A 15,614-nucleotide genomic window follows, 5' to 3' on the forward strand; every position below is an offset into this window, starting at 1 on the left:
GATCCGTATGGATCCAAGGCCTCGGATCCACTTCTGCAATCAGAAAAAATTCGAGCTTCTTGATCCGAGCTCACTTATCATGATCCGACCTCGGATCCTTTTAAAAACGAAGGCTTGGATCACTTTTCAACTCCTCTTTTCTTCATGTTGGCTTGTTTTTTTTAGTTGTTCGATTAATGTTTTTGTGTGTTTTGTAGGTGGCAATGGCAAGAGTTCATGCAAATGATCTCAATTGCAAAGGGTGCAATAAGTGAACTTCCATTCTTTCTCAAATACGGTTGGAAATTCATCACTTGGACATGGATTCGGATTGCGCAAGTCATAAGGGGAGTATTTTCTTTTACTCTTTCTTTATTTTCCTTTTCTCACATTGAGGACAATGTGAAGTTTAAGTGTGGGGGAGGAAATATGTGAACTTGCATTCTAATGCTATGTGATGATATTTTGTGGATTTAAATGCTTAGAAATATTGGAATTGTGTTTGAATTATTTGCCATGTGGATAATTTGCTTGAAATTGGGTTTGTTGGCAGGAAGTTTTCATCCATTTATAAGGAGAAACTCTGTAAAAATTTTTCTAAAATCTTTTCCAATATTTCACTATGGCCCAAAAGTTCTTCAAATTTTTGCATTTTCATTCAAAAAGGGCAAAGTATTCCAACCTTAAGTGTTTTATTCTTCCAATTGTTGAAACTTTATGTGTATTTTGGAAGGTTTAGTCCTCATTTAACTTGGAAATAGTTATTATGCAATTAGAATTTTTACATTTTAGAAAGTATATTTGGTAAAGTGAGGAAAATTATGCCTATAATTTTACATGTTTAATGAGATTTCTTCTCTTTACTTAATTTTGCAAGTAAGTGATTGATATAGTCGATAAAGGTTATATTCCTCCTTTGATTATTCTTATATATTTTCTAAGAGGGGTTATCTATTTATTGTCCTTTATTTCTGAAAAAGAAAAAAAAAAGAGAAAGTAAATAAAAATTGTTCTACTCCAATGATTCATGTACCGAGTAACCGGGGGTTGGCATCAACAAATGTCGACATTCGCGTAAAAAGGTACTTGAATTAAGAGTATGCATAGCAACTTGAATAAGTGAAATATTGAGTAACCGGGGATCTTCACCTAAAAGTGTCGATTTTCGCGTAAAAAGGCATTCTCACTATTTAAGTAAAATTTGTGTGAATAAATCCCTCTTAGTTATAGAATTTTGAGAAAAAGATGATTATAGGAGGAGGAAAGCTATAAATTGACTATGTGATTTGCTTATTTGTAAAATTAATTTAGGGTAAGAGATTAAGTTTAACTTGTTGAATTTAGGGTATAATTATCTTTCCTTTACTTGATATTATGAGTATTTAGTGTAAATTGAATAATTGTATAATGATTATTTTCCAAGTCTTGAGGAATTAAATTGGACAAAGTGCATATATTATTTCACCTCTTGAATCATTGCATTTGATTATGTGTGAATTGCTTGAGGACAAGCAATGATTTAAGTGTGGGGGAGTTTGATAAGTGACTAATTTACGTAATAATTGTATGACATTTTATATTATTTTTAGTTACTTTGGGTATATTATTGGAAGAATATGAATCATTTTGGCTATAATTGGTGAAAAATGCTTTTAAGTGATTAAATGAGGTTTTTATCACTTTTTACTTGGATTTTGTGTATTTTGACAGTTTTGACACATTTTCGTATTTCGGCTATAACTTGAGTTAAAATGATCGGATTGGGATGATTCTTGAACCCATTTGAAGATAAGAGATAGATCTACAACTTTGGTGAAGACATCTAAATCCAGTTTGAAGGTTTTCCAGGTCAAAATGCCGAATTACAATAGCAAATTTCTACTGGTCGAAACTGGAACAGGGCAATGAGCAGGTAAGGGTATTTCAGTCATTTCTCAGCCTACACAGATCCAAATGAGGTGATTCTTGATGCATTGGAAAGCTAACTCAAAGGGCTACAAGTTTTATGTTTTGGTCAAGAGCTAAATCAGCTTTTATCATCAAGAAAAGATCGGTTGAAGTTGGGCCAAAAACAGAGCAAGTGATCCACACTCGGATCCACTATTCATCCGAACCCTCGGTTGTTTCTGGGTTAGTGGATCTGAGCTCGGATCCATATGGATCCGAGGTACTGTAGCAGCTCGGATCACTGGTCAGAAAAGGCTGCTCTGTACGCGTAAAACTCAATTTCACCTCCACCAACTCACATTGGATGCTAGACATGTGAGAAACATTCCCAGCTGTAAAAGGGAGATGTAATCCTCATTTCTTGACCACCTTTCATCATAAAAGAGCAAAATTCATTGCAAAAAGGGGATGGGGAGTTCATAGCAGAAAAATAGAGAGACATACGGGAGAAGCTTGAAGTTGCAGAAATGTAGCTCTTTCATCTCCCTAGTGTTAGTTTAGCTTAGTATAGAGTAGTGTAGCTTTTCCATTCTTGTTTATTATCTAGATTAGGATGAAGATGGAGGATGAAGAAGACAAGGAAGAAAGCTCATGTGACAAGGGTTGTATTCCTTCCAAACTCTTTATCTTTTGTATTTGATTCCAAATTTAGTTAATATACAAGTTCTGGATTTTGTGTTCAATATGTGTTTCTAAAGTTTATACCTTGGGTTTGGTTGAACTTTCTATGATTGTTAGTGTTAATTGTTTGGTTATTTGACTGCTATGATTTGAGCAAGTTATTTAGCACTTTAGCTCTTGAATTCATGATTAATCTGGTACCATTAATTGTGATTATCTAAGGTGTTGTTTCTGCAATGAAAATTGAGATTTAACACTAGTTCAAGAAGTGCTAAACATAGGGAGTACACTCACGAAAGTAGAGGTGCACTTATGTGATTTTTAGTGATTCATTTCATGTAATTTCATTGAAGAAATGAACTTGTAGCTAATTTCATAACCATGAAAATAGGTATGGATTAGTTATGAGTATAATTGATTCACTACGAAAGTAGGATTCAAATGCATAAGGAAATTACACCATAATTAGCCTAGATGTAGTACTCAATGATCCAAATATAGCACTTGCATGAGTAGTTGGGGATACCACAACCTAAGGAGCTTTTATTTGCTATTTTGTATAATTTGAGTAGGTAAAATTTGTTATAATTCATTGATAGTCTAAATAATAGAGAAGCTTTAGTAGTACCGGTAATTGCAATCTTCCTTGTGGGATCGACCCTTAATACCCTATACTCGCTCACGATTCGTATACTTGCGATAAATCGCGTGTGGGGTGTTTAGGAGTTTATAAATATAAAACTTGATTAGAATGAGGCAAAATGTATATGTATACTCCGCGCACGTCATGGGACATAATTCTTTACTCATGAACCTAAGAAATCTCTCCTTTTATGAGTAATCTCTTACATTAAACCCAAATTTACAAATCAATTTTCGAACTCACTTTAATACTCAACGCAAGTCCTCCTCATCACCTAAGGTTACCTCTTCTCCCAATCATGGACTTGCTCTTCTTTCCCCCTGCCAAACCCATGGCACACTTGGTCTAACACTAGCCAAACTCTTTAGCCCTTTTGGCACTTCGGCCCATTATCAAGAAGAGAATTTTCATCGGTCCAACTTAGAGAAGAATTCACTTGCCCGTGAGTAGCCCAGTCTCATAACTTGAAACTCTTATATCAATTTGATAGGGAGAAACACCTCGAGAGAGTCCACCAAAGAACCCAACATGTAAGTCAGGAACCCAACTCTAATCCAAAAGTTTAAACCATTAAATTTTGAACCCTTACTTACATATTAACTTTCTTTCTCTATCTCTCGGACCAATGTGAGACATAATCCTTTACTTATGAATCTAACAATAACTTCAAGCTGGTCTTGATGAAGAGCAGTTAATGCATGCTTCTTTGATGATTTTGGGTTACTGTTGCAGCTAAATGGGATTCTAATTGTTCCTTAATAAGACTGATGATTGGCAAGAGCTAATGAGGATTATCTGTTATTGTAACCCTCTGTTCCTTAACAAATTTTCTGTCTTTTTCATAGTATAATCTATATATCAGTTTTTTGGATAAATATTTTCAGATGAATCTTAGTAACACTAGCTTAATTGAGGAAGTACACAAATACAATGCTCAATTTTTATTGGGGATACCAGATTGTAATATTTGTGTAGAAGTTCTTTACAATGATGCAAAGATGCATTGGATTGTTTTTTTTTTATTTGTACTCCTAATTTTATCAAGAAAATTTCTTGAATATGAGAATCTTCCTTATTCTCTTTAGTCGCATTTCAGCTTAGAATGGTAAAAATTGTAAACATAGCTGCAACAAAATATGATGAATCAATGATGGGTAACGTTTTTTATGAAAATTGTGAGTTTTGATTTGCTCAAGATAAAGGAACTTGATTGTAAATTTGGTTTTCACAGTAATAAGATCCAAATTTTAGATCTCTTAAAGTAGTAGTTGAAAATATTTATATTCCCATGAAAAGTTTTTATAATGTAGATTGGTCATCTTGTTTATTCTTAGTGGTATTATTGATAAACTCATATAATTTGTTGTGTAAATAGGAGAACCAATCTATTTCTGTTATAACAATGAAAAGGTTTGTCTTTTAAAATATTAAATTCTACAAAAATAAGAAAAAGCATAAAAAATGCTCTACAGCAATAAGAATTGAGACAAATTTAATAGCAGTGAAGTTTTTGGAATATTAGGCACAAATAATTGCAAAATAAGTTTGTCTAACGAATGCACTCCTTGATCAAGGTAGTTTTTTTTTTTAAAAATAATGACACTAAATTGTCTCAATAATTATGAGTTTTTGTTGATAGGATATTTATTATGTGTAAATGAGGCCCTAATAAGAAAAAATGTTTTCTTGATAAAGTTTTTTTGTTGTTACGTAGTCCCAAGTACTACACTAGAAATTAATATTTCATACAACTAGAAATGCTATTTGTGATGTTGAGTCTTATTTTTCAGAAAAAAAATCTTCGACATTCTTAAGAATTTCATATACATAAGTTTTAGTAATAAAGTAGATGAATTTTATTATATTTTCAAACAAATGATAAATTTTGTGAATGGTCAAAAGTTACAACTTGCCATACAAAGCTATTAAAAGTTAGAATCAGTGAGTTTAAGTCAAACAATAGTAATTTTTTGTCCAAAAAAATGGTATCTTTTACTAATGAAATGTTAAATTTGGTGGATGGAACAAACTTTCTACTTTATTGCACAAACTCACTATTTTACTCAAAAAAATTACAAAAATTGGAATAAGTTTAATTCAAATAGTAGTAATTTTTGTCCAAAACAAAAGTATATTTACTAATAAAATAGTAAATTTGATGAATGGATCAAACTTGCTGCTTTATTTGACAAACTTCGTATTTTACTCGAGAAAACTTACCATAATTGGAATTGGTAAGTCTAATTCAAATTATAATAAGTTTTTGTCAAAAATGGTAATTTTTATTGATAATATGGTAAATTTGGCAAACTGATCAAACTTATTGCTTTATTAATTACATTTACTATTTTATTCTGCAAACTTACAATAGTTCGAATCAGTATGTTTAAGTCAAATAATTGAAATGTTTTGTCAAACAATAGTAAATTTTATTAATAAAATGGTAAATTTGATGAATTGTTCAAACATACTACTTTATATAAGTATTTATCTATGACTTTCCGCTTACTTTACATAAGTATTATCTATGACTTTCCACATCTGCACTAAACATTTGGGCATAGTGATGGTCCTCCATCTTTCTAGGAGATTGCTAAAATGTATTAACTGGTTCTACTTCATGTTCTTGGCTCTTTGCTTTTCTTGCCTACACCTTTTTATCCTCAAGTTCTTTTACTTTTCTAAACAAAATGCACAAGAAAACGGAAGAATAAGGAGGCACAGAAGAAGAACACAATAACAAGAGGTGTAATGAATCTGCCAGAAGACATATTGCTCCAAATTCTCTCATGGCTGCCTGCAGAATCTTTAATTAGATTCAAATGTGTCTGCAAAGCATGGTATGCCCTTCTTGAGGATCAAAATTTTATCTATACACATGTAAACAATATGATCAATCCCATTAGACGAAATGTCAATGCTCATCTACTCATCAGCTGCCGTAGTTCCATGACTAACAAAAGAGTCATCTCATTATCTAGGGATTCCTCACTTGATAGATTCATTAATCAAGATCTGCCACCATTTTTTAGCAACAATTTTGGCCAAATTAGATTGATAGGTCCATGTAATGGTATTATCTGTTTGTATGGCTATCCAGACCAGATTGCCCTGTGCAACCCTTCAATAGGACAATTCAAGATCTTGCCTCCTTCACAAGTTTCACGGCCCCATGACATAAAGGTCCGTGGAGGCGATATCGGGATAGGTTTTGACTCCAAAATCAAGGATTACAAGGTGATACAAATTTTGTTTTGCATTTCTAATCAGAGCGGCCTGTATTATCATGTTGAGATATACTCATTAGGGACAGATTCTTGGAGAAAATATGATGCAGCTGTTCCAGCTAATGTCATGTATACCAATATGTGGAGTATGGTATACAAAAATGAGACATTTTGCTGGTGGGCGCAAAATGGTAATACCGAGGTGATACTTTCCTTCAACATGAGCAAAGAAATCTTCCAAGAGACACCGTTGCCATCAGATATAGAATGTTTTGGTGGAAGGCACAGAACTACGCGATCCATCGTGCCATTGAACGAGTCCATTGCGCTGATTGTTTACCGTATGAAGGAAAAGGAGAAAGTTTTTGATGTTTGGGTGATGAATGAATTAGTTTTAGGAGCTCACGAGAAGTCTACTTGGACTAAGCAACTAAGTATTGGTCCTATTTCAGGTGTTGAAAGGCCACTGGGATTTTGGAAGAGCGGTGAACTCGTTCTGGAAAATTGTTCTCGAGAGCTGGTTCTCTATGATAGAAAAACTAAGGAAATTAAGAATCTTGGACTTCATGGCAAAAGGGATAGATTGGAAGTCCTTGTTTATTATGATAGCATAGTTTCTGTCCAAAGAGTTTGAAACTCTATCTTTTTCACAATCGAAAAGTGCAACCCCAAAACATTGTAATTTTCAGAGAAGAAATTACCAATTCTGGATAGACATGAATTTTTTGGAGAAGAAACTGCACTTGTTTTCATAATCTACGCTTCGACTTGCTTCCAACTTTTAATTGGGGCCTAAATATTTCTAAGGACCCAAAAACAGTGTCAACTACAGAAATCGCGATAGCTTTAATTTTTTTCTTTGTTTCCATTTTTTTAGGCAATAGATTTTGTTGTTGCTTGGCCAAAAAAGATTATCCACATAAATACACAATAACATTTTGGACCTAAATAGATAGTTGTAGGGAAATAAATTCTCAAATCAAATTTTCTATTACTTTTTGCTTCATAAAGTTGATACATGAACCGTACAGAGATGTTCCTAAAGACAGATTTTTCTGAAAATATCAAGTGCCTTTGCCAATGCAATTGTTATTTGTTTATCTAGTGAAACAGCAACTGAATTTTTTTGGCAAAATCTCCAACAAGCTTCTAGACAAAAAAATAAATAAATAAAAAAGCTTCTAAACACTTTAAATCAAGATATACATTTACTACCTTCCTTGAAGAAAAACCCATATATCAAATCTTTTACAATCAAGGCTTTCATCCTTCTTCTCGTGTGGTTTGAAGTCGGGCTTTTGATCTTTCTTCTCGAACCATTACTACAAGATGGAACGAGATTTTAGGAATGCTGATTCTGAAAGAGGAATGGATAGATTTTCTGGTATGTATGGATTCTGATGTGAAATTGATTATTGGTGCTAACCGGATAGAAAGCAAAAAAAAAAAAGAAGATCTTTTTGTTGTTTCTAATTTATTTAAGAATTGAACACTTATCTTTGGGTTTGTACACAATTTCAAATAGCGTTCTTCCTTGATCCAAGATTCATCGTATCATGGAAATTACTGGTTAAAGAGAAAAATTATCCCTTCTATATTCACAAAGCTCTGCAATGAATAGACTAGGATTGAGCTGGTGGGTGGCTTTGACTTGTGAACAGCTGAAGAATAGCCTGAATGGTGGAAGCAAAGGAATATAACAGACGAAATTGATTAATTGATTAGCCAAATTAATTTTCTATTATAATTCAATTTGATTTCAATTTTTGTCAAAATTTTATTTTGATATTTTCATTTCAATCTTCATCTCTAAAATCAAATTCAATCAAATTTATTTAATTGATCAATGATTAACTGACTGATTATCACCCTTCATTATAAATACTACACTTTTTTTGAAACCACTATTCAGAATTGATGCTATCATGATATTATTAGTACCATGATTGCTTAAATTACATATAGACTGCCAACGGGGTTGACTTACTTGAACACCACCTGTTTGGAGTGGTTCAAACATGGCTTAGTTCATTTAATAGTGTTAAACCATATTAATTTATTTATGTAATATTTATAAATGTATAAAATTAATATAATTTCAATGAAATAAATTGTTTCTATGCACCAGTCCTTTTCAATTTTTTTCTATTTTTTCCATGCGTCCAAATTTCCACCAATACAAGAAGATCCATCTTTAATATCACACAATCATTCAATTTTTTTGATTGCATGTTACATATGACTTGTTAAGTAATTTCATTCACTCTATGGACATGCTTTGAATCACATATCCACTCAATATATGCTAGTGTAGATTTTCTAAATACTAAAATGAATAAAATTTGGCAGAACTTCCCTGTTTTTGGAACATTTGCCCACTTAACCAAAATCACCAGACCAACCAAATCAAGATATGATTTGAGATACCTTCACTTTACGTACATCTAGCACGCGTTGACGGGCTTTTCATATATGTACAAGTTAAAAAAAATCCGATTTACACCCGTTTCACTGCAAGTATACAGGTCAACTAGTAGTTTAGAGCATGTATCGGGTCGATCCCACGAGAAAGATTTGAACAATTACCGGTGTTACTAAATCTTCTCTATTATTTAGACTATCAATAAATTATAAGAAATGAAACCTACTGAACTTATACAAAATAACAAATGAAAACTCCTTAGGTTATGGTATCCCTAACTACTCATGCAAGTGCTATTTTTGGATCATTGAAAACTACTATCTTGGCTAGCTATGGTGTAATTTCCTTATGTATATGAATCCTACTTTCGTAGTGAATCAATTATACTCATAACTAATCCATACCTATTCTCATGGTTATGAAATTAGCTACAAGTTCATTTCTTCAATGAAATTACATGAAATGAATCACTTAAAACCACATAGGTGCACCTCTACTCTCGTGAGTGTACTCCCTATGTTTAGCATTTCTTGAACCAGTGTTAAATCTCAATTTTCATTGCAGAAACAACACCTTAGATAATCACAATAAATGGTACTAGATTAATCATGATTTAAAGAGCTAAAGTGCTAAATAACTTGCTCAAATAATAGCAATCAAATAGCCAAATAATAAACACTAACAATCATAGGAAGTTCAACCAAACCCAAGGCATAAACTTTAGAGACACATAAATAACATAAAATCCAGAACTTGCATATTAACTAAACTTAGAATCAAGTACAAAAGATAAAGAGTTGGAGAAGAGATAACCCATGTCACTTGAGCTTCAACTCCTCCTTCTTCATTCCTATCTTCATCCTAATCTAGTCAATCTACAAGAATGGATGAACTATACTAGTCTACACTAAGCTAACCTAATACTCAAAAGATGAAAGAGCTACATTTCTGCACTCTCCAAGATCTCCCGTATGTCTCTCTATCTTCCCTTCAATCTTGCAAGTTTTGGCTATTTCAAGACAAAGGTGGTCAAGGAATAAGGCTTACACCTCCCTTTTACAGTTGCAAAGTGCTTCTCACATGTCTGGCATTACATATGACTTGTTGGAGGTGAAATTGAGTTTTCCGTGTAAAGAGCAGCCTTCTCTGACCACAATCTGGCCAGAAATCCGGCCATAAATCCGGCCAAGTTCCAGCCGGATTGCTACAGTGACTTTTTGTGCACTTTCGGCTCAAACTTCACTGCTGCTCTGATTTTGCCTCAACTTCAACTGACCTTTTCTTGATAATAGAAGCTGATTTAACTCTTGACCAAAACATAAAAGTTGTAGTCCTTTGATTTAGCTTTCCAATGCATCAAGAATCACCTCATTTGGATTTGTGTGGGCTGAGAAATGACTAAAATACCCTTGACTGCTCATTGCCCTGATTCAGCTTCGACCAAATGAAATTTGCTACTGTAATTCGGCTTTTTGACTTGGAAAACCTTCAAACTGGATTCAGATGTCTTCACCAAAGTTGTAGATCTATCTCTTATCTTCAAATTGGTCCAAGAATCATCTCAATCAGATCACTGTAACTCAAGTTATAGCCGAAATATGAAAATGTATCAAAACTGTCAAAATACACAAAATCCAAGTAAAAAGTGATAAAAACCTCATTTAACCACTTAAAAGCATTTTTCACCAATTATAGCCAAAATAATTCATTTTCTTCCAATAATATAACCAAAGTGACTAAAAATAATATAAAATGTCATACAATTATTACGTAAATTAGTCACTTATCACGCGTTGCCAGGCAAGAGCTATTGATTACAAAAACAAGTCAATTAGAGAACAATATGCACAGAAGAAATGTGTTTGTTAACACATCCTACAGAACTTGCCCACATTGGAACCAATTTCGTACTATCAACTTGGTTTTCATCTGAGCTTGTTGAATACATGAAAGACTACTCTGTCTCCATATAACAACATCAATCCATCGCAAAGTGGTCATTCCAAAATACAATAAGGCATATGGAACCACCTAAGCCATTAACACAAAATATAGGATTCCAAGAATGGCATAATTCCAAGAATGGCTAACTAGTTTCCGATCAATTTGATTTCTCTATGCCTCGGTGTCACTAAATTTAAGACCTTTGAGCTAATAATAACTTTCGCTTCTCTTCAAGTTGAAATTTTCAGTTTTAGAACTTTGCGTACCATCCTCAGCTTCAACCTCCAAATTGTTTTCCTGCATCTCGTTTTGAAAAGTTACAGTCGCATTAGTGAAGAGTGAAGTCAAAGTTTGAGGGGAATAAGTAAATGAATAGCCAAACCATTAGCCCACCACCAACCTCTTAAGGATTGGTGGGGTGGGAGGTCAAGGTTTCGAAGCTTGCCTCCCACCAATTGCCACATAGTGGCTCTTCTAAAAAATCCAAACGGGTGCACTACACACCCCCATTTGGTTCGGTGGTGTTTCAGTTCTCACCTGCCCCCCATAGGTCCAGTTGGATCTCCCCTTAAATAGATTAGGATAGAGTAGGATATAGATAAAATAGAAGCCCCTCCATTCTTGTTTTTATAAGCAACATTAAAGAAAGCCATAGGTGATAGGGTATAATTTGTTAGTAATTTTATTATTGATTTGCCCTTCTATCGCTGACAAATATTGTGTTAATTGCTGATATTTACTCATATTTGGTATTTGGAATCAATTTCAGGAGTGAAGCAGAAAATTACCAAAAAGGAGGGACTTGTATGGAAAAATGCAGACTTCTAAGGGCTTCAACCTTTGGGCCCTTGAATTGGTGGGGACCACAAGCTAGTGCAAGGCATTGAGTCATTTGGGCTCTTCAAAGAAAGCAACGTAAAGAGACTTGGAAGAAGAAGTACTTTGGAGGCTTTGTCCACATGTGTGGGGACCACCTAGATAGCTTTAGTCTATCTTTCTTTTGTTTCTTAAATAGGGATAACGTAGGGAAGGAAGACGGCACCTTTTAGTTTAGTTTTTAGCCTAGCCTTTAGTTCTTCTCTTTTCTCTCCTGACTGGCCTCTGACACACGCCAGGTGTTCGACAATATTCCCCAACGGGAAAAGCACCCTTTATTCCTTACTTTCTAGTAAAAAAACAATGCCTTCGCAATTTATTAACACGTGTGATGATTTAATTATGCGGCGTGGCTAAGTCTTCCGTCTAGTCAAGGGTCAACTCGACGGCGCAGTCCCGAAAATCTGTGAGATCTAATTAGTTTTCACGCGCTCCTTAATTTATTAATATTTGCACGTTGCCTGCTTGTATTTTCATGGGATTATTTTATTACTTGGATCTCAAGGGCCCGATGTTCAATGTGATTTATTAATCTCGTGCCAATTTAGTCAATTAAATCCGTAATTGTTTGATTGATTAATATTAGTGGCAACTGGTGTGTTTACACATTAGGGGAACGTGCAATCTAATTTAAATAACCCTCGTAGCGTGTTATTGATTAGGGTTGAATTTTTCTGGCTATTAATGCAATTGAAAAATTAATTCCTACGGTCGTACCTAGGAATACTCTTCTGGTTAGGGGTGATTAATGGTCGTACCTTGGTCATGTATAAATTAAGAAAAAATTGGTCATTAGAGCTCCTCGATGGCTATAACTAGTCTATTAATAAATTAAGTGAACCTCTCTTGAATCAATGATCGGATAAATGGACTGTGCCTAAGTAGTTGTATCCTTGGCTAGAATTTATTTATTCTTGATTTAATTCCTGTTATATTTGTGCTAGTTAATTATTTATTTTTAGTTGGATTGTTTAATTGTTTTTAGTTGCATATCGGTGAAATCCCCCTCTTACCAACTGGGCTTTAAACGAGACAAATATCCCCAGTCCCTGAGGAGACGACCCTACTTGCCACTGTCTACTATTTAGTAAATTTCGTCAATTAATTAATTCAGGTATATCGGATTCAGCAAACTCTTCGGGAACAGGATAAATCAAGTAACCCATTGCACACCTAGAGTCCCTGCTCCAGCATCTAGGATTAATTTTTGACTGCTTTTGGTGGTATTTAGGTTTTTATTATTATTATTGCACAGGTTCGGCTCCTGTCAATTTTTGGCGCCGTTGCCGGGGACTGGCGTTATTATTTGTTTCTTTTTAAATTCATTTTTTTTTGTCCTAATTTTCTGGTTTTCTTCTAGTGTATGCCTCGATCTTCTCGTACAGGTGATTTGATTTTTGACACTGAGGTAGAGAAGACCGCACGTAGAACGAGAAAGAAAACCAGACAGCTCAGAGAGGAGCACTCCAGTGCTACATCTCAGAGACCTGAGTCAGGAGTTGAACCAACAGATTCATTTGGTGACACTTCGAGTGACTCGGAGCAAGAAGAAATCCCCATGGCTAATGCACGAACATTAAGGGAGTTGGCTGCCCCTAATTTAAATCAGCAGCCTTTGTGCATTACTTTCCCGAGTTTGAGTGAAAACACCTCATTTGAGTTAAAATCTGGTCTGATTTCTCTTTTACCCTCTTTTCATGGTTTACCAGGTGAGGAGTCGTATAAGCATCTGCAGGAGTTTGATGTCGTGTGCAACAGTATGAAGCCCCTGGATATTACAGAAGAGCAGATAAAAATAAGGGCATTTCCCTTTTCCTTGAAGGACTCTGCAAAGGACTGGTTATACTACCTACCACCAGGTAGCATTACCACGTGGGACCAATTGAAGAAAAAGTTCTTAGATAAATATTTTCTTGCGTCCAGGGCTGCAAGTCTGAGGAAAAAAATTTGCGGGATCAAATAGCACCCAGGGGAGTCACTTTATGAGTATTGGGAACGGTTCAAGAAGTTGTGCAGAATGTGTCCCCAACACCAAATAAGTGAGCAGTTGCTCATACAGTATTTTTATGAGGGGTTCCTTTTCAGAGACAGAAGTATAATTGATGCTGCAAGTGGAGGGGCACTGGTGAACAAAACCCCTCAGGAAGCACGGGAGTTAATAGAGGGGATGGCAGAGAATTCACAACAATTCAGTTCGAGAGAGGACATCCCAATACGTAAGGTGAATGAGGTAGAGACATCCTCTATGCAGCAGCAGCTAACTGAGTTGACCTCGTTTGTTAGGCAACTGGCTGTAGGGAATGCATCTCAGGCCAGGGTGTGCGGGATTTGCACTGGTATGGGTCACTCTGCAGACATGTGCCCAATGCTTCAGGAAGAAACTGCAGAACAGGTGAACATGGCTGACCACGCGCCCGCGCCAAGGAAGCAGTACGACCCTTACTCAAGCACCTACAACCCAGGGTGGAGAGATCATCCCAACCTCAGTTATGGAGGGAATAAGCAACCCAACTTTACACCGAACAGGCAGTCTAACTTTGTGCCAAATAAGCCACCAGGGTACCAGCAGCAATACCAACCCCGACCACCTCCGCCCCCAAGCTCTGGTCCATCTTTGGAGGAGATGATGAAACAAATGATGACAACCATGGCGCAAAATCAGCAAAGGACGGAGGCAACCATTATGCAAAATCAGCAAAGGACGGACTCCGAAATGCAGGATATAAGGAATCAGATAAGTCAAATGGCCACAACAATCAACCGTTTGGAGTCCCAAGTAAATGGAAGATTGCCATCCCAACCTGAACTGAACCTGAAGAACGTAAGCGCAATGACTTTAAGGAGCGGGAAGGAAATTCAGGGGCCTGAACCTATGATCCCTAAGGATAAGGATGAGGAAAAGATCGAAAATGAACTTGAGAGGGAGGACAGCAATGGTGCAGATCTAAAGGTACTTCCAGACCCAATAATTACAGTTAAAACTAATCCCCCTCCATTTCCTTGCAGGTTGGAAAAATCGAAGAAGCAGGACAAGGAGAAAGAGATCCTGGAGGTGTTTCGCAAGGTAGAGATCAATATCCCCCTACTAGACGCCATCAAGCAAGTGCCGAAGTATGCAAAATTTCTGAGGGACCTATGTGTCAATCGAAGGAGGCTGAGGGGAGATGAAAGAGTTATTGTTGGGGAGAATGTGTCAGCAGTTCTCCAAAGAAAGCTACCACCAAAGTGTGGGGATCCAGGTAGGTTTACTGTCCCATGCAAGATAGGTAATACTCTGATTAGAAATACCTTGCTGGATTTAGGAGCATCGATCAACGTAATGCCAAAATCTATGTATGCTTCTCTGAATCTCGGTCCATTAAAAGAAACCGAGATAATAATTCAATTAGCTGACCGAACAAATGCATACCCTGATGGGTTGGTCGAGGATGTGCTGGTTAAAGTTAATGAATTGATATTCCCGGCTGACTTTTATGTACTTGACATGGATGATGATCATTCCCCTGACCCCTCACCTTTGCTACTAGGTAGACCCTTTTTTAGCACAGCACAGACAAAAATTGACGTTAATAAGGGTACATTGTCCATGGAATTTGATGGAGAACTAGTCCACTTTAATATTTTCGATACAATGAAACATCCTGTTAACTCTCACCCTGTGTTTGCTATTCATGCTATTAATCCCTCTGTGCAAGAATTTTCTGAGTTTGCTTGTAGGGATAAATTCAAACTTACTGAGAACAAGTATAAGGGGATGAAAGCACTGTATGAGGTGAAAAGGAGTAGAAAATTAAGAAAGAAGGCTGCACTCAAAGGCTATTTGGATCCTGGGGGAGGGCCACCGATTTCCAGGAAAATTGAGTTACACCCAGATTGAAGAGTGGTGTTCAATGTCTAGCCAAAGACATTAAAGAAAGGCGCTACTTGGGAGGCAACCCAAGACTATTTGTTTCAG

The 15,614-nt window shown here is 35.7% G+C and overlaps 2 protein-coding genes across 2 annotated transcripts; both read left to right on the forward strand.

The window, feature by feature from the left end:
- Positions 1-5,941: 5,941 nt before the first annotated feature.
- On the forward strand, positions 5,942-7,051 carry LOC113770987 (F-box protein At3g07870-like). The gene has a single exon (XM_027315621.1). The coding sequence runs from the start codon at positions 5,942-5,944 to the stop codon at positions 7,049-7,051; it is 1,110 nt and encodes a 369-aa protein (XP_027171422.1).
- A 695-nt stretch (positions 7,052-7,746) lies between these two features.
- LOC113770988 lies at positions 7,747-15,536 on the forward strand. The gene is made up of 6 exons (XM_027315622.1): positions 7,747-7,801; positions 13,045-13,191; positions 13,369-13,552; positions 13,745-14,051; positions 14,379-15,234; positions 15,355-15,536. Exons 1-6 carry the CDS (start codon positions 7,747-7,749, stop codon positions 15,534-15,536), a joined length of 1,731 nt encoding a protein of 576 aa, XP_027171423.1.
- The last annotated feature ends 78 nt before the right edge of the window (positions 15,537-15,614 follow it).

The sequence above is a fragment of the Coffea eugenioides genome, chromosome 5 (assembly GCF_003713205.1).
Source record: "Coffea eugenioides isolate CCC68of chromosome 5, Ceug_1.0, whole genome shotgun sequence".
Classification (NCBI taxonomy): domain Eukaryota; kingdom Viridiplantae; phylum Streptophyta; class Magnoliopsida; order Gentianales; family Rubiaceae; genus Coffea; species Coffea eugenioides.

Excerpts from the sequence above, each read along its gene's own strand:
- LOC113770987 (XM_027315621.1), top strand. The coding sequence starts at position 5,942 with ATGAATCTGCCAGAAGACATATTGCTCCAAATTCTCTCATGGCTGCCT.
- LOC113770988 (XM_027315622.1), top strand. The coding sequence starts at position 7,747 with ATGGAACGAGATTTTAGGAATGCTGATTCTGAAAGAGGAATGGATAGA. Across the intron at positions 14,052-14,378 it reads AGGAAGAAACTGCAGAACAG|GATATAAGGAATCAGATAAG; the intron begins GTGAACATGGCT and ends TCCGAAATGCAG. Across the intron at positions 15,235-15,354 it reads AAAAATTGACGTTAATAAGG|AATTTTCTGAGTTTGCTTGT; the intron begins GTACATTGTCCA and ends CCTCTGTGCAAG.